Source organism: Neopsephotus bourkii, unplaced genomic scaffold (assembly GCF_033783945.1).
Source record: "Neopsephotus bourkii isolate Nb327-2 ecotype Australia unplaced genomic scaffold, CSIRO-AGI_Nbou_v1 NB_593, whole genome shotgun sequence".
NCBI classification, from domain to species: Eukaryota; Metazoa; Chordata; class Aves; order Psittaciformes; family Psittacidae; genus Neopsephotus; species Neopsephotus bourkii.
The window spans coordinates 1,701,915-1,719,462 of record NW_026901094.1 but is presented as its reverse complement, the minus strand read 5'-3'; the positions used below and the strand labels follow the sequence as shown (position 1 = coordinate 1,719,462).

At 49.4% G+C, this 17,548-nt stretch overlaps 1 protein-coding gene across 1 annotated transcript in view; it reads right to left on the bottom strand.

The window, feature by feature from the left end:
• The window catches only part of MEGF6 (multiple EGF like domains 6), a 38,787-nt gene that overhangs the window by 20,778 nt on the left and 461 nt on the right, over positions 1 to 17,548 (bottom strand). Inside the window, exons 2-6 of the mRNA XM_061351644.1 lie at positions 10,360 to 10,482; positions 3,074 to 3,199; positions 2,099 to 2,221; positions 1,593 to 1,715; positions 281 to 418 (exon numbers count right to left, since the gene is read on the bottom strand). Of these exons, the coding sequence (XP_061207628.1) occupies positions 281 to 418; positions 1,593 to 1,715; positions 2,099 to 2,221; positions 3,074 to 3,199; positions 10,360 to 10,482 (633 nt within the window). The remainder of the gene's footprint in view (positions 1 to 280; positions 419 to 1,592; positions 1,716 to 2,098; positions 2,222 to 3,073; positions 3,200 to 10,359; positions 10,483 to 17,548) is intronic.

The window sequence follows — 17,548 nt, the reverse complement described above, 5'->3', positions numbered from 1 at the left end:
CCCTTCTAGACGTAAGCTCATAGGTATCTGAGATGCAAGTCTCTATCTGCCTTAGATCAGATTCAGCAGGGAAAAGCTACCTAGTTCTGAAGTCAGTGTTTGCTGCCCAAGTAGGTTTGGGGGTTTGAGGATGTCTTAAGTAGAGCAATATCTCATCTCCTCTTTGCATCTGTTTCTAGCCTTGTTATCCTGTTTGTAGTGCACACACACACAGTAGTTAACATGGAGATCCTTGTCATTGCTTGTAGAAACAAGGTACGTACTTATTTCTTTGCCTTACCAGTGCATGTCTTCTGGTCCTCTTCGAGCCGATAGCCAAAGTTACAGGTACAGACCGGGCCAGAGCTGGTGTGGTGGCAGCTATGGGAGCAGCCCCCGTTGTTGGCTTCACAACTGTTCACAATCTCCATTTCTATCCCTGGAAAAGACACACAGGTTAGGGCTGTGCTGCACATCTGAGCACATCAGCTGGAGCTGGCATCCACAGCAGCACAGCCCTGCTGAGGAGCAGAGATCTGCAGCGGGGAAGGATGAAGGCAGATTTGCTGGGCTGGGAAGTGATGTCTAAAAATACATGGATGGACCCCAGGCAAGGCCCCATGTAGCCCTTTAGGGACAGGCTTGTGGAGCAGGCTCTGGACAATCTCTGAGATGAAGCAGACTGCAGACAAAGCTGCTGCCATTCCTGACAAGCTGCAGGATGTGCTGCCAACCAAAAGTTGGCTCAGCCTTCGTACATACAGAGCTGTTCTGATGCCAGCTAGGAATGGGAGCAGCAGAAAACAGCTAACTAGGGAAACATCCAGATGCCTACAGCTAGCAATGTGAGTTACATGTCAGAAAATGGCAGGCACAAACATCAACAGCAGCCATAGATCATCTCGGCTTGGCAGGCTTTCTGTAAACTTGTCTGGTTAATTAAGCTTTCTTAAACTAAAAGCAACTTGTACCATGAAGCTTCAACTCAGTCCTCAATGCCAGGAAAAGAGTTTCTTCCTTCAAGGACATTTTTGAGTTTTTAGAGTGTTCAGACCCAAGGAGGATGGGAAAAGGGGAGTTTGATGCTTCCCAATGGATCTGTGCATGTCAAACCAGAAGCTGTGCCATGGTGGTTCTCCCCATGTGCTGAATGATGACAGCCTCACTCTGTGCTATCCCTGCTGATGTGTGTTAGCTGACCAAAGATGCATGGACAGTCTGGCTCGCTCTTGCAATAATAGTGTTTATTTCTTCTCCTGATGGGAGCAGATGTGATCACTTCACTAGCTCAATTCCTTCTTCAGTGACACATCTGCAGCTCACTGAACTCATCCAACAAAGTCCCCAAGAGCAAAACTTGGCCTCTTTGGAGCCAAATAGCTCCAAATCGTTTGCCTAAACCAGCAAAAGTAGCTTCACAGTAACTTTAGAGAACGGACCAAGTGTTTTATCCTGGTGGGAGGGTGACCAGCCCCAGGTCTGCTTGTGAAAGTCTTCAATACCTATTGCTCTAACTTGGTCCCATCAGTTCCCAAGGACAGTGCACAGGCACTTGCCTGCAGGAGCAAACCCACCTCCCATCCCCCCGGATAGGGTATGCAAGTGGTACTCACGGTAGCATTGCCTGCCATCAGCCCCCAGCTCGTAGCCTGGGTTACAGGTACACTTGAAGGAGCCCTGGGTGTTGAGACACTGGTGTGCACACACGGCCAGTCCAGCCAGGCATTCATTCACATCTGCAAGAGGTGAGCAGTCAGCAAAGCAGGTTGAGCCATGAACAAACAGTCTTCCAAAGGGACACTTGTTTCTATCCTCAAGTTTTTCACCAGTTTCTTGCACCCTGAGTACTGCCCTGGGGTCAGACTAACCAAGAAACAGAGTTAAGAGTTCAGAATTACAGTAAATCTTCCTAAGAACTTGGATCACACAGAACTTGAGTGTTCCAGACGACTCAAGCAGGGCTGTTGGCCAGACACTGAGTGCTCTCATGCCACCCCTTCAGAAAGCTTGTGCGTCGCTCCATTACCTTCACAGACACCAGTAGTTAGTCTGATGGAGCATTGCTGCATGCCATAGGACACAGTTGGTTTTCCCCATGGCAGCTCTGCTGGGGGCTCACCTTCACAGGCCTTGCCATCGGGAGCCAGCCGGTAGCCAGGGTGGCACTCGCAGCGCGGTGTCCCGCGGTGGTTGTGGCACCGGTGCATGCAGCCCCCGTTCCTGTCGCTGCAGGGGTTCCTCACTGCAGGTCAAAGCAGAGGCAGGCTCAGCTCATGCCAAGCTCTTGTTGGCATGATGCTTATGGCAGAACAGAGCATCAAGCAGTTATCCCTAGCAATGAAGTCTGTGAAAGAGCAGACAGAAAATCTCTGCTACTGCTCTCTGGTTGCTGCTCCATCCAGGCAGGAGGATTTACACAGTGTGAGATCCTGCAAAACCCAGGCACTAATCTGAGCAAAACCTTTCCAGCAGAAGCTTGGCATGGGCATGTACCTCTAGGGATTACAGAGCAAGAGCTAGGCAAATTTGCTTGGAGTGCTCCTAGCAAGAGGTTTGCCAACCTCTGACCTGTGCCAGGACCTGGACGGATGCTACAAAACCCTACTGATGGCTGTGTTTTTAATACCCCAGTTTTCCCTTCTCCCTTAGCAACTTCACAGCTGAAGACTTTCCCCCTCCTGCTTCTTGAATGCCAATTGCTAGAAATAAGAAGATTAAAGTTCTGCTCTACATCCCCTTCAGCTTCTCTCCCTCCTGCAGCCGGGCGCAGGTCAGCCAGAAAGCTGTCTGCAAGCACAGGGAGATGATCCCATCCTGCTGCTGTTCCATCACTTTCTCAGGAGCATGTGCCTTCATACCAAGTCATTTTGGATGGCTCCTTAATCTCTTCCCAGCCTTTCAGAATAAGCTGCAGAATATGTCCATGACAACATAACATGCTTTTTTTTTATTGGAGATAAAGACCCGAGTCTGATCTATTGGGCATCTGAGCATGTAAGTGAGTGCTCCCATTCCCCCAGCTCAGCTCCCCTGGGAAAAGGCCAAAGCAGATCCCTGCCTCCCCAGCTCCCCTTCTGTGCTCGAAGGGACTCACAGACACAGCGCTTGCCATCCTCCCGTAGCTGGTAGTTGTGCCGGCACTGGCACCGGTGCTGTGCCAGCGTCACCTGCACGCAGTCGTGCTCACAGCCGCCGTTGTTCAGGGCGCACGAGTTCAGAGCTGCAAGGGAAAGGGACAGGCCGTGAAGATGAGCTCCACAGCGTGCTGCAGGGAGGGAAGCTGCCGCCCGTCATGCTTCTAGCAAGCACCAGCCCTCTCCGAAGGGTGCCCATCCCAGTGAGGGGGCTCCTTGTGCTGCGCTATTGCTGGAAGTCTCGTTTTGTCCACAGAGGCACTGCAGGGGCAATGCCACAGCAAGCGTAGCTTCACTCTGCTCAGAGAGAGATGCACTTGGGTGTGTTCAGGTTTTCCTGGAACAAAATGGTAAGGAGCATGAATTTCCTGGCTCTGTGCTGTGCAGAAGACACTGATTACACAGGACAGTGGGTACCGTGAGTTCTTATGGGAGCATTTAAGGAAAAAGATTTTAAGCAGCATCCTCCATGTCTGAATTTCAAGCCCCGCAGCTCAGTGCTTTGACAAGGAGATTTCTACATGACTCTTAAGGCACATGTCCTATGGCTCATCCATACTGCAATTAACTGATGCTTTAACCAGCAGTCACGGAGCTGAAGAAAGGCTGTGTGAGCTGTGCTTTCATCCTCCAAGGAGGCTGGACTGGGAGTTGAGATTCCCAACCGGTGTTCCTGGCCATGCTGCACAGTTTCTGTGTGGCCCTTGCGCAAGGCGCTTTCCTGCCCAAAAAGATTTTCAAACAAGTCAGAAAACAGAAGGTTTTGCCTAGGCTACGGCAGAAAACAGATCTCATGATGACTATTCTGTTCTTTACAAGCTTGCTATCATTAATCAGCCTTAAAATAGCCTTCTCCTCCCTGCTCTGATCTTATAATCTGGCCCTTCTCTGCAGGACAAGTCGCAAAAGCACGATGATGAGTGTATCTTGTGGCCAGCAATTGGGGAGGGTTTTGCCTACCCATTTTTACCAGGCAGCAGCTATCCAGGATCACTGACCTCTGTGTATCCAGGAGAAATCTGAGCTAGAAACAAAGCTAGAAAACAAATCTGGAGGGGGACTCATGGACACTGGCAGATAAATCATCTTGGGGTAATTACATAGCTCCAAAGGGATGAAAGTCTCCTCTTAAACTACTGCATGTGTCCTGAGTTAGCCTAACTACCCCTTAACCAGGGAGCATCTCCAACATGCTTCAAAGAGAAGTGCCCCTATGGGGTTGGTAAATTGGCCTTTAAGGTTGGTTCTTCCTCTTAGGAGGCACAAATGGGCAGGAAAGGCACCACATGCCGCACAACAAAGCTGGGTGGGTGCGACACGGCTAAAATCCAGGCAAGGTCTGGGATGGAAACTCGGACCTGGTTTTCATAAGCAGCACAGTACAATGAGCTGTGGTCTCACACGTTTCTGACCTATTTTTCAGGCTCCAGAATAAACCCATGTGCTGACTGCGAGGAATCTTGCGAGAAGGTTAAAAATATCCCTAATGAAAACCATCTCTCCGCAAGCAAGCAAACACTTCAGGTGATCATGGTGCCCTCGACAACCTCGACAGTTTGGTGAAGCAGGCGAGCTGGAAACCATGTGCTAGGAGAAGTTCCTGCTTTTAACAAGGTCTCCATGCCCTAAGGTGGGGAGGGTCTGTGGAGCAGCAGTGCCCAGGATGCAGATGAGCGGGTGGCTGTGGGTACTACTGTGTTGCATTACTTGGGCTGCACCACAACCTGGTCTGAGTATTCAAAAGAGTCTTTTCTATACATAAACCACTGCAAGTAATTTGATTCAACCTCTCTTGTACATTAGTGAAAACCAAACATTTGGCACAGGAGGAAAATAAAAGGCAAAACTGTGTATTAAATTGTCTTTTTTTTCAGCAAAAAAATATGCCTTGCCTCAATGCTGAGGAGTTCTTCCACTTCAGAATTCCAAACCCCAACTTCCCATTGTACACCTCTAACTAAACAGCATTTGGGGGAATAAGAGCAACTTAATAGGGTCAAAGTATAGTACCCAATGCAAGCAGTTTATGTTAGTTGTGCTGACAGTGTTTCCTTTAATCCATTTGGAAGGAAACAACAGAAATACTTGACGTTCCTAAAAAGTTACAGGTCAGAGTTAAAGCACTCAAGCTTTTGCAGCGATGGGTGGTCATTTAAAAATATTCTGCTATATTAAAGCATTTAATGGCACATATGAAAAAATACCATTAATAATGTGCTTGTTGGAGTGCTTTTCTAAAAAAGAAGTAAAACAATGCTAACGCATGCCAAAACATTCCTTCATATGGGAAAAGTACTGGGCTGACGTATAACGAGTCAATGCGACTCATGTCTAAAATAATGTCCTGGTATGCAGTTATTTGTATGAGTTTGTAGTCTAAATAACTGGCCTTCTTGCATACCTCTAAAGGACAACTTTTAACAATCCTCTAAAAGACAACAGAGTGCAAAGAACTGAAGTCTTTATCATACAGAATTTAAGGAGACTGTCATCCCAGAAGTTTGGACACGGCAGACCTTCCAAAAGCATTTTATGTATCTTATTTCTTTGCAAACATACTCTTCAGGACTAATAACTCCATCTGAGCCTCCCCATTCGTGATTGCACGCAATGATGGAGGGGCTGGCACACGCTGTTGCCTCAGTCACCATGGGTATGTTCCAGACCACTACAGGTAATGGGAACCAGAAGTCCTTTGCTGCCAAGAGACTTGAACATGGTGCAGAAGTGGCTGGCGTCACTGGCTATCTGGTGCTCATAAGCTATACAGGACTGGTGGCACACATGGGATGTAAAAGCAAAGCAATCGCATCCCGTGGTACCAAGCAGAGACACCCACAGCGCATGGATGGGCTTGTTTGTGCAGCCCCGCAGTTCTGCTGAGATAAGAACTAATTCAATTTGAGAGTCAAGAATAGTAAGACAAAACAAATGAAACACATTAAATTGGTTTGGGTGTCTCCATCAAAGAGTGAGCCTTCTCGCTCTGGCTCTCCTTGGCTGGCTTCTCGCAGCGTAGCAGCCCGCAGCCCTCACTGCTGGCCTTGCTTTAATTACTGCTCTTTTTTTGCTGTTTACAGAAACACTCTAAAAATATTTCCATTCCCAGATGCTTTTCCTTGCTTAACATTGCTGTGAAAGTGGTGCCAAATCCAGTGTCATCTTGCGCATCGCACAGCTTTTTGCAATTAAAGCTCAGACACATTTTCCACAGATGATATTTCGTCTGCTAGAGGGACCTCACTTCCATCCCCTCTGTCTGAAGGGAATGCAGTGCTGCTGAAAGGTGCTAACTCCTAGGTTCTGACCCTCTTGGGCCCAAGGAATGGATAAACAGGGATGAAAAGGACACTGTTACTATCGATGGCACGCGGGAAGAGGTTCTGAGGAGTAGCATCCTAACAGAGGAGATGCCACAGAGAGGTGGTGACAAGATTTCACTTGGTTTGACTCTAACTTCTCCTCTTTCCCATCTGCATCACGTCTTCAGATCTAAGCAATTTGCCATCAGAAGCAGTGAGCTAATCAATACCTTAAAACCAACCATAAGGAGCTGTAACTAGAATTGAGCAGGACCTTCCCTTTTGGGATGGCACAAAACCATGGATTCTAAGAAATAGCTGAGGAACAGCTGAGAAACCTGCCACTGGATAGGGAAAAGGTCACTTTCTAAACCCTGCAAGCTGTCTGTATAACACGTGTAAACTGACAACCTCTACAAAGCACACAGGGACCATTACCCTCTGTCACATAGGTCAAGCCCACACAAACTGTTACGCATCGTCCTTCTGTTCACTATACAAATCCCTGCTACATTTCAGATTTCTTCATTTAAAGTACTCTTAATATAAATAGGGATACATCATGTAATCCCGAACTGATTTATTCTAACCTCAGACGATTTCCAGAAACATGTTGTGTGTTAATACAGACCATCTCTCTGCTCTGCAGGCCAACAAAAGCAATTGGCTCAGATTAGATTCTTTGCCTTGGACTGGATTTCATCCCTCCGCTGAAACAGTGGAGAAGGACCTGAAGATGTCAGCTTCCTGCCTCCTGCCCATGTGGTTCTGATAAAGAAAGAGGTAATTTCAGGACGTCCAGTGACTCTCTTTGTTCTGTTTCACTTTCAATAGCACCATCTGCTCTTTTTCTCCCTCCCTTTTGTATCAAACTCATCAGTGACTTCCTACATCTGAACAACAAAGACGCAATAAAAGAATCTGGCATAATTGAGCTGCACCAACCATGGGTGAGACTTGCTGTGAGGCACAGAGCAGGGCACAGGAAGGTGGCTTTAAGCCACTGTTTGTGCTATCCTGAGCCACAGGTACAAGTTGAGCTGTCGTGGGCTCTTTGGTAGCGTAAGTGCATCTCTGGGATGCAGCCCATGCATGTCTCAGCCTTGGGCTGAAGGCTTTGCCTTGGCTGTCAGCTCTTCTTCCACACACACAGAGGGATTGCTGCAAGGCTTCTGGAGTCCCTTGCTCACAATGACTGATGAAGCAGATGTAGCTCTGGTAAAGGAAGAGATCCCGAGGTGTGAGCATGGGGACACCACAAGCCTGCTGTCATCAGCTGCCCTCGATTCTCCAGGCTATGTCAGAGATGAGATTTAAGAACACGCTGTTGTCCTGAGCACAGAGCCAAGCTCTGCTTGTGCTGTAAAAGGGACCAAAGCCCTTCCTCTTACAGCTGGCCTTAGGCTCGGCACGTGGAAAACACCTTCCTCTTCCCCAGGGGTGCGTTAGGGTGCTCCTGAATCAGGAGAACTGGCGTGAGAAGGGAAGGAGCGCTGGGCAAGGCTCCTGCCTTCGCTGCTGCTGCTGCCCGCACGCTGCCCTGGGAGTGCTGCCTCGTCAGGAACGCTGCCTTAATGAAAACCACGTGAGCCCCGGAGCAGAGCAAAGCCCCTGGCTCCGCGCTGTACATGTTTATGCAGCACGAGCACTGAAGGGAAGAACCACTCGCACGTGCTTGTGAAAACATCACAGAGAGGGAGCGCACGCTCCAGGTCACCACGGTCACCCCTAGAAAGCTGCCTGCCCCGGCTGCACGCTCTCCAAGCACTGGGGAAGGCAATAAATGGCATAGAGCATCCCACTGCTGCAGCCAAGCCTGGGGTGGGAGCACCCCCTTGGCAGCCTCCCATTGCCACCAGCCGAGGTGCTGCCCTTGCCCAGGCTCTGTTGTTCCAAGGGCATGGACATTACACGCATGGGAGCTGTGCAAGCTCAAAGCCCATCAGGCTGGGCTGCTGTATGTGATTGCTGCCGTGCGGCCAGCAGACACAGGGAGGACAGAGGTTGGGCTCCAGCACCATCATATAGGATCCATAAGGGCAGAAAGCACTATGGGACAAGCATCAAATGGGGCACTTCTGAGACATAGGCACCCACTGCACGAGGTACAGGCAAAGACACTGGCAGAGGAGTAACCAGCAAATCTGTGCCCTACTCTGAGCTTTTATGAGACAAAGATGTTTCCTTCCACCCCTTCACGCAACCAGCTGAATAAATCAGTCCAAAGCTGTTGCAAAGGTGTAGCTGATAGACACATACACACAAGTGTGTTAAGAGCAAAAGGCACCAGTCCTGAAGGGAGAAAGCCAGGTTCTTATTTCGCTTCTGTTGTTATTTGAGCAACACATTGGACAATTACGTAGTGAGAGGGGTTCTACTCGCCCTGCCTGGGCTGCATTGACTTTCCCGTGTCTTTGTGGCTCACAGGGGTACAACAGATCCTGCCAGCCCCTCCCCAGAGCTTCCAGGAACTGCCCCAGTTACTCCCATAACAGATCAGGTTTCATGAGCAGGGACCCCTTCATTTTGGCAGATGAATTCCAACCCTGTGCACACGATGGCAAATACTTGCTCAGAAGTTTAATGCAAAGCAGGTTTGCAGCACTTGGTGCAAGCAGCCCGGCAGTGCCGTGCACGGCACAGCCACGCAAGCTGGGAAGCCTAAAGAATGGGAGAAAATGATGGAAATGGCTTTTAAAGGAGAGATTCCACTCTACAGAGATCCCTTTAATACTTCCTATGGGAATAGTGTCACCTTCTGGGGCTGATCCTGCTGAGAACGCTCCTGATTTCGGTTTCCATCCTGTGTTACTCTATGAGGCAGAGACAGCAGGATCACCATGTACCACAGAAAGAAGAACTACACATTATAGAGGCAGTTATTAGATGACAGACCACATGCACACACATGCAAACAGTAGCAACGTGTGCCCATGAACACAAGTTGACATGTTCAGTGCTAGTGGGCTGTGAATGGATTGGCTTTAAAAATACAGGGCACTCATGAACTTGCACCCTAAATATACGTCCCACTGCACTTGAGAGGGGCACGATGGGTACCACTTCCTCCCATGGCTCTTTTCCCTGCCCACATCACCATTCCCAGCTGGAACAAGCCAGCCTCACGCAGTCGTTTCGAGCCAGCTCTGGCATGTGACTATATTCTGAGAGAAACCAGCAAATGGCCTTTGTAACAGCATCGCCCAGGAATTCTTTCCACTTGTACGAAAATATCCCTCAAAAAGTGGAAAAATGTGTCAAATCAAGCGCTTCAATAAAACCAGCAGCAGATGCTGGAAGGCAAATCCAGGCTCCAGCCTCCGAGCCTCCAGTCTGGGGCTGGCAAACGGCAGTGTTCCAAGAAATTAGCCCAGGAATCAGCCGCAAGCCAAACCTGGCATCTCAACTGCAGTGTCTGGACACACACCATCTGAATGGCTGCATGACCAACATCCCATGGTCCACACACAGCCGTGCTTATTTCCACTGGCTATCACACCCAGAGCCTAAGGAAACAGTTGAGATAACAATGGGACTGACTTGAACCTTTTCATAATCCGTTTGTTTCATAATCCATCTTTTCGTTACCTCTTTGTTCTGAAGATGCTGGACCTGATACACCCTCTATCAAAAAGAGAAGCACCAAAGAACTGGAATTTACTTCTCCTGAACCAGGATAAACTGAGGAACTGCAAAGATGTCAAAATCACACTGAAGAATAGCAAACAATATGAGCCCAGTAACAAAAACACCTCAGGGAACACAGCCTGGATCCTGACAAGCAAAGGAACACGCAATCCATCACTGTCATCTCCACTTCCCTGCACAGCGGACAGATCTGAGCAGATAAGGCAATGGAAGCATTCTTATACAGTGCCATGTACAGGTAGGAAAAGGGCTATAGAGAATTGGTGATTCTCAAGGGATCTGAACCTGTGACTTACCAATGCACGTCCTGCCATCCGTGTGCAGGCGGAAGCCTGGCTTGCATTCACAATAGTAAGATCCAAGGGTGTTGACACATCTGTGCTGGCAGCCCCCATTGTGGACTTGGCACTCATCAACATCTGCAGAAGAAAAGGGAAGAGGAGAAAAGATTCAGGGGAGTGGGCATGATGGTCTGTGGAGCCAGGATTATTTATCCTCTGCTGGCTGAGTCCAGATTGGAGGAATGAATGCAGAGGGAACAGGATCACTTTTCATTATGTTCAATCAGAAGCTATTTGAGACATTTCAGGGACAAGCATGCAATCAGTGAACAAAAAAAGACCCCAAAAAGCATCACTTTGTCAAATGGCACAAACCACCCTTCATCTCACTCGCCTCCCAATGGTCACTTTTCTCATTTGCTCTAAGGTTATGGATTAATTAATGTTTTATACTTCCTTACTCTTTATGTGTTGAAAACAGGCTGAGATAGCCCATTTGCTGCTTATTACATGGGGAGCAAACCTAACATTTGGTGGGAGCAAACACCCAGTGATACAGAGTGAGGTGAAGGGAGGGATGCGGAGCAGCAGAGGCTCTCATCCTGCCCAGCCACACTGATCCTCCCGCAGCACAGAAGCTACCAGAGCTCAGGCAGATGCCAAAGGTGAGAGATTTTGCTGTCTCGCTTCTCATCTCAGTACATGGCAAAGCATTCAGCACATTTCACACCTTTTCTGCCTCTGGAAGAGCCCTGACCTGCTGCAGAAATGCAGCACAGAGGGGTGTCAGGTGTGAGCATCCCGTGCTCAGAACTGCTGAGACACTGGAGGGGAGAAAGAAAACCCCTTAATGCCTGGAGAGAGATTACAATGGGTTTGCTCAGAATTCAGACAATACTTCTGATGAAGTCCAACTGGACCCCAAATATAAAGGGGACATTCTGACTGTGCCTCAAGCCTGGGGAAACTGAGGCAGCCATTCCTGCAGCAAGGAATCCAGTCATGGTCATTTTGATTGGTAAAACCACAGCCCCCCAAGAAAAGGGGGGCAGAAAAATCCCTTTCTCTGTGCCAGGAAGTCCTGCCAAGTGCTGAGCAATCCCACAGGGGCTCAAATGGGAACTGGCCCATGAGGTCTCGGTAAAAAATCCTGCTGTATTTTGTTATCAAAGCTTCGAACCCAGCAGCGTGTTACAGAGAGTGAGATTCATTCCTCTCTCCCAGACCTTCAATTGCCTTTAAGTGCTGGGAGCATCTTCCAGAACTGAGAAGTGTAGGAGCATTTGGAGCTCCCAGTGACATGGAGCTAACTAAGATGCACATCAGAAGATTGTCCAAGGCAACTGCAGGTTTCTAAGACAAAAGACTCCTTCACAGGGCTACAATTAGGAATAACAGGGATGTTTGTGGCTACAGCTGCACAGCTCCTTAATTCCTGCCGTTTGTGTGGGGCTGCACACATATACCTGTGCACCTTTCAGACTGTAAAGGATGTAAGATCTCCGGTCAGATGGGGATCCGGATCCCATTCACGCTGCCAGCAATAAACCCAGCCAGCAAAGCCCTTTTCCATGGAAAAAACACTTGAGGAGCTTGGGGTTTTATCCTTCCCATGCACGTTGTGAAGACATCTTCAGCACGCACAGCTATTTCCCGCTGGCACAGCGAAGCTGGATCACGATCCAGAGCCAGGCTGAGCGCTGAACCAGCACTGTTTCATCAATGACTGTTACTAAGAAGATAAAGAAACGTTTCCTCAATGAATCACAGCAGGGTGTTGCTCCCGGCTGTGTCTTTGCAAGCCAGCGGAGCAAAAACCTGCTCAGGCCTCACCCTCCTCGCCCAGCATCGCCTGCTCCGACCGGATGGCAGCTCTCAAAGGCCCATCAAAACCACAGGAGAAGGAGAAACACGACCTTGGCTGAAGCCAGTGTGCAAATTCTGCATTAGTTCTATTAATTTCACATTCATCAGGTTTATTGCCAACTAATCAGCCAGCAGCAAGCAAAGGGATTGGGTCAGGGATGAAATGGGAAGACAAGTGGGAAAGGAGGTGCTTGACTCTGTCTTTCTCTGCTGCACAGTAATGATAGAAAATGACTGTTGTCTCAAAATACTTTTCATTAGAAGGCTTCTTGCTGTTCAAAAAGTTAAAACCTAAGGAGCAGAGCACATGAAAATGGTCCTTTCTGTCCTGGTGATGTCCCACACACCCCCAATCCCAACTCCAGACACCCTGCTGTGCAAGGGTCCTCCTCCAGAGCTCTCCATTGGAGCTGAGGTCTTCATTAACCCAGCAGAAAAGAACAATGTCTGTAGTGCCTTTGCTCATTCCCTGGGCTGTAGATTCCTCCTCTGGGCATTTTACAAGGTTTTGGTATTTTCTTCCTGTTTTTTCCAAGATGCTTCATTTTGAAAGAAGGGAAAAGGAGCAGATTTTTGAGGTGAAACATAAGCTCCGAGTGATGCTCTGCAAAGAGCAACGCAAATCCAAAGCAGCTTTCCAGGGGGGAAAGAATGCTGTGGCATGAGTCTGAGATGCCTGTCAGAGCAGCCCAGCTCTAATTAAATCATTCTCCTCTGCAAAGGCTGCACACAGTTTGCATGCTACAGAGCCCTGGAGCCCCTGATGCTCCCTGATTGCAGCAGGGCAGCAACTCATCAGGAGCGATGCCAGGGCATCCATCCTTCCAGGTTCTTCCTTCAACAGCTCTCCAGGCTGCATGGTGGAAGCATGGCCAGCCCTATGCCCAGCCAGCTGCAGAACAACAGACACTGTGGCTTTGGGGTCTTCCCAACATCTCCATGGGCAGAACTAGCTCTAATACACAAAACTGGCTCTGTTCTGCTTAAAAACAGGAAAAGTAGGGTTTAGGAAGATTTTATATGGAGTTTTTTGGTCTGAATTTCAATGGCTGTTCCATTGCTTCATTTCAGCTCTAATCTGAAACTGTGGAGAATTTACTGTCCAAAAAAGTCAGTGATGTGTTGAGTAAACTTCTTATTTTCACCCCATTACTCATACTCGGTAATTATACATCTCTTCTCTAAATGGCTCTTCTTCCCCCTTTGTACTTTTCACCCTCTAAATCTCTGTAATCGCAGAGGGCTGTCTCCATCCCACCTTGCCCTGGAAAAGTGACACCCATCACCATCCCCCAGTAACCCACCACGTCCCATTTTCCCTTCCGGAGCCTCGCTTATCACCTTCTGCAGCAACACGCAGATATTTGACATACACTGCACGATGGGGTGAGCTAAATGAAACCTCCACCCTCCTCACCCCTGGCAGCAGGGCCCCTGTCACCCCTTGGGTTTATACCTTTTGAAACGGCATAAAGTTTGCCCAAGCAAATTCAAACTCCAGTATAAGTGTATAGTGAGAAGAGGCACCTCCTGGGAGGATGCTCTAAGGAGAGTCTGTGATTTCTGGTGGGGACCGGCTGCTTTCAGTCCCCAGACTGTGGAGTTATGGGCTGCTAAGAAGGAACCACAGTGATGGTGTGCTGGGGCCTGTTCCAGTTTTAGGAGGATCTTTCTGCCCTGCCCTGGCTCACGCTGGGGAATGGGAATTGTTCCTGCTCCATTGGACACTCTGGGCAGCTCTTGCCTGGCCATGCCCAAGCACCAGGGTCCATCCCACAGCTCTGGACTGCTCCCTGCAACAGACAACGGAAAACAGAGAGAGGAAAGGGGCAAGAGCTGTGTATCCCACTGGGACCTGTGATGGAAGAGGCACCATTCCCAGCACATTGTCCTGGGAACAGTGAGGGTGCAGGTCCACTGGTCACCCCCAGCAGCAGCATCTCCAGCCTGCCCCAGGGCTCACCAGGGAATGATGCACCCAGGAACATAAACCACAAAGCAGCAGGATCATCACTGCACAGGGTCACGTTGCCCTCGGTGCACGTCTTGGCAGCACACAGACCTGAAACCCTACGTGCCGCGTTGCGAGATGCGGTTTGGGGCACGCCGAGGTTGTTTTTCCTATTGGAGAGCTGACAAAGTCTGTTTGAAATTAACACACCAAAGGAGGGAAATGAGAAGCATACAGGCTGTGCTCAGAGGGGGCTGCCTGACACTGAGCAACCGGAGCCTCGCCAGGACAGAGCACACCAAGCCCACGTGCTGGGATGCTCCACCAGCACGGGTAGGGCAGAGGACACTGGCCAAAGCCCACCTAGGCAGACATGAAAACCAAACACAGCAAGAGCCTGGGTGTGGGACTTGGCTTATGGGGTAGGGAAACTTCCCTGCTGCCTAAAGAACCCGGAGTTCATGTCCTCATCCACAGGGACACAGGTTCACCCGAGGAATGGCTGGTGCTCCCATCAGCCTCATCCCTAACAGAAACAATCCATCGGACCTCAAGCACCATCTGCGTGGACCAACAGGGGTAATGCTGTGATCAGATGTAGGGAAGATGAACAGAAGAACGAAAGGGAGGCGGGTGTGAGGGGATGACTTTGGTTAAGTGCCGTCCCTGACCATGCACGGGTCCTTCGAGAAGCAATACAGTGATTTATCTCTGACAAGAGCTCCGGGTCAGAGGAAAGAAAGTGGCAACAGCAGCCCTGCAAACTACTAAATATTTGGTACAGAGGCAGTTTATCTCCTCTGAAAGGCTGAGGAGGAGGAGACAGATCCCAGCTGGAAGCACAGGCACTAGATAGCTCGGGTCCACTCTATCTGACTTAACAGCAGTGCCAGCCTGTAATCCCTGCAGCAATTAGCCTGGATTACAGAGCAGGGCTGCAGGGAAAAGGTTAATTGAAATCCATCAAAATGAGCATGTGTGGGACTTGGTGACTTTATCTTTCCAGTACCAGTTTGTTGAAGCCAATTCAGCAGTTTTAAGAAGTAAAGAGGCTGGAAGGAGACAAGGAGCAGGATGCTGGGTGGCCAGAGCCTCCACCAGGAGGAGTTCAGTGTACCAGATGAGAAACCAATCTAGATTAGGAGCTCCACAGAGTGATTCAGGCTGGCATCCCTTCCAGGGCAGCTCCTCCTAGCCAGACAGGAGATGCCCATAGCTTTCCCTTGCTTCCAAAGGCGCTTCAGGAACAGATGCATCGGTTTATAACACTCCAACGAAGTGAAAGTGTATCGGGGAGCTGCTCTGCCTCAGTCACTTGCTTTGTCCTCAGCTCACCTCCCTGTGCCTCAAAGCGCAGTGGCTGGGAGTTGCCCAGCTCCTCTCTGCTCACGGCTCTGTCTCTGGATGGTGCTGATAATTGCTCAGGGATTACAGAGCGCGGAGCAGAGGTGCACGCACCGACAGGCAGGCAGCCTGTGCTCACTCACTCAAACCACCCCACGGCTCTGCCTCACCCCTTCCCTGGGCAGGCTGCTGTTTTGACCAGAAGATGTGCATGGTCAGAGGCACGTCACCGTGGTCCCCGTGCCATGCCCTGGCAGCTCACCCCACTAAGATACACACTGGGATGCACCAGCTCTATCCTGGTTCCTGACACGCTTTAGAGAACCAGAGAGAGAATAACCCTAATCCCTGGCAGTGTTCAAGGCCAGGGTGGATGGGGCTTGGAGCAAGCTGCTCCAGTGGAAGGGGTCCCTGCCCATGGCAAGGGTTGGAACTGGATGAGCTTTAAGGTCCCTTCCAACACAAACCAGTCTTGGAGTCTATGATTAATACTAGGTACTAGGTCTATATGACTGTGACAACACAAATCCCCAGCAGAGCACAATGATCTCTGCTGTAATGGTGAGCTGTGTGAGGACATAGTGCACAGCACTGCAATTAGCCACTCCAAGCTAGCCAAGGACCCAACAGGGCCCTGTTTGTACAGAGAAGGCATTTTAAGGCACTCGAGGCCTCAGTGAAGTGCACACCTCTGTTACACACACCAGCCCTTCCTTCTCCATCCATACAATAAAACTGCCAATGAAACACACACAGAGCAGTCTCTTGTGCTTGCTTTGCTGAAACGCGGCTGCGTAGAAGCCAGGGGCCTGGCAAAAGGGAATTCTCTTCCAGTAAACCAGCCCATGGTGCTGTAAAAGTCATACATTGGAGAGAGTGGCTGCTGCTACCTCTTGAAGAGAAGCTCAAGCAGCGAAGAAAAAATCATCAGCCAAATCCACTGTATATATCAAGTTTAGGATGAGCAACATGACGTCCTGAGCTGGGTCTCAGGAGCTTGTCCTTCAACAGGCATATGAGCTAATGGAGTTGGATGGAGACGGCACATGCAATCTGAGTTCAAGACAAACATCTGATCTATAAATAACAAACCAGGAACTCACCCCCTTTCTGAAGGTCTGGCTTAAATACATCAATATCACTTTTATAACTGACTGCTTGGGGCATTTATTTATTAGGATTATCTCATGATGAAATAATGCATTCCTCGATGTCTACATTACTCACAAGCATACAAGGTCTTTAGCAAATGTCACATATTCTCCACTATTTCCTAAATCTTCAGGAAACCACAAACCTTCCCTGACGCTGAGCCAGCTGAACACGAGGAGGCAGGGGCAGGTATGTGTGTGCTCGCAGAGCTTACACCTCGCTCAGCAGCCCCATCACCTTCACACAGCAGCCAGTGCACGGGAACATTCTTCTATTGGGAAGCAGCAACAGGAGCTGAGTGACTGCATCCCTCCACCTGCTCCAGGGGAAGCTCGGGCTGGCCAAGCACTGCCCATACCACAGCTGCCTTGGGATGCCTCTGCTGCGGGTTTGTTTTGAGCAGCCCCTGCTCAGTGGGGCCATTTCAGCACAGAGAAGTCACTACAAGACATGGCTCAGCCAGCTCTCGCCTCTTCGCTCCCCAGCTCCTCACACCAGTTACTGCTGCCAGAGGATTCCCTGTACACCTAAACCAGCAATGAGCAATGCTCTGTCCTCTGTAGGACTGCTGTGCAGCACTCACACAGCCCAAACCCAGTTTTACAGATGGAAAGACAGACTTTTTTAATACTCTTAGAATCCCAGACCCAAACCGCTGTGTCCAGCCTGGCCATTGGACACTGCCAGGGATGGGGCAGCCACAGCTTCTCTGGGCACCCTGTGCCAGCATCTTATTTTTCATGATAAAAGAGTATTATATTTCATTTACTGTCCCAGACCAGGAGGAGATCTTTTGGAACTGAGTAAAATCCCGATCCACATACCCTAACAACATGCATGAGTTCATAACTCACAGTAGTTACTCTTAACCAAGCCAGATTATTGCACAGC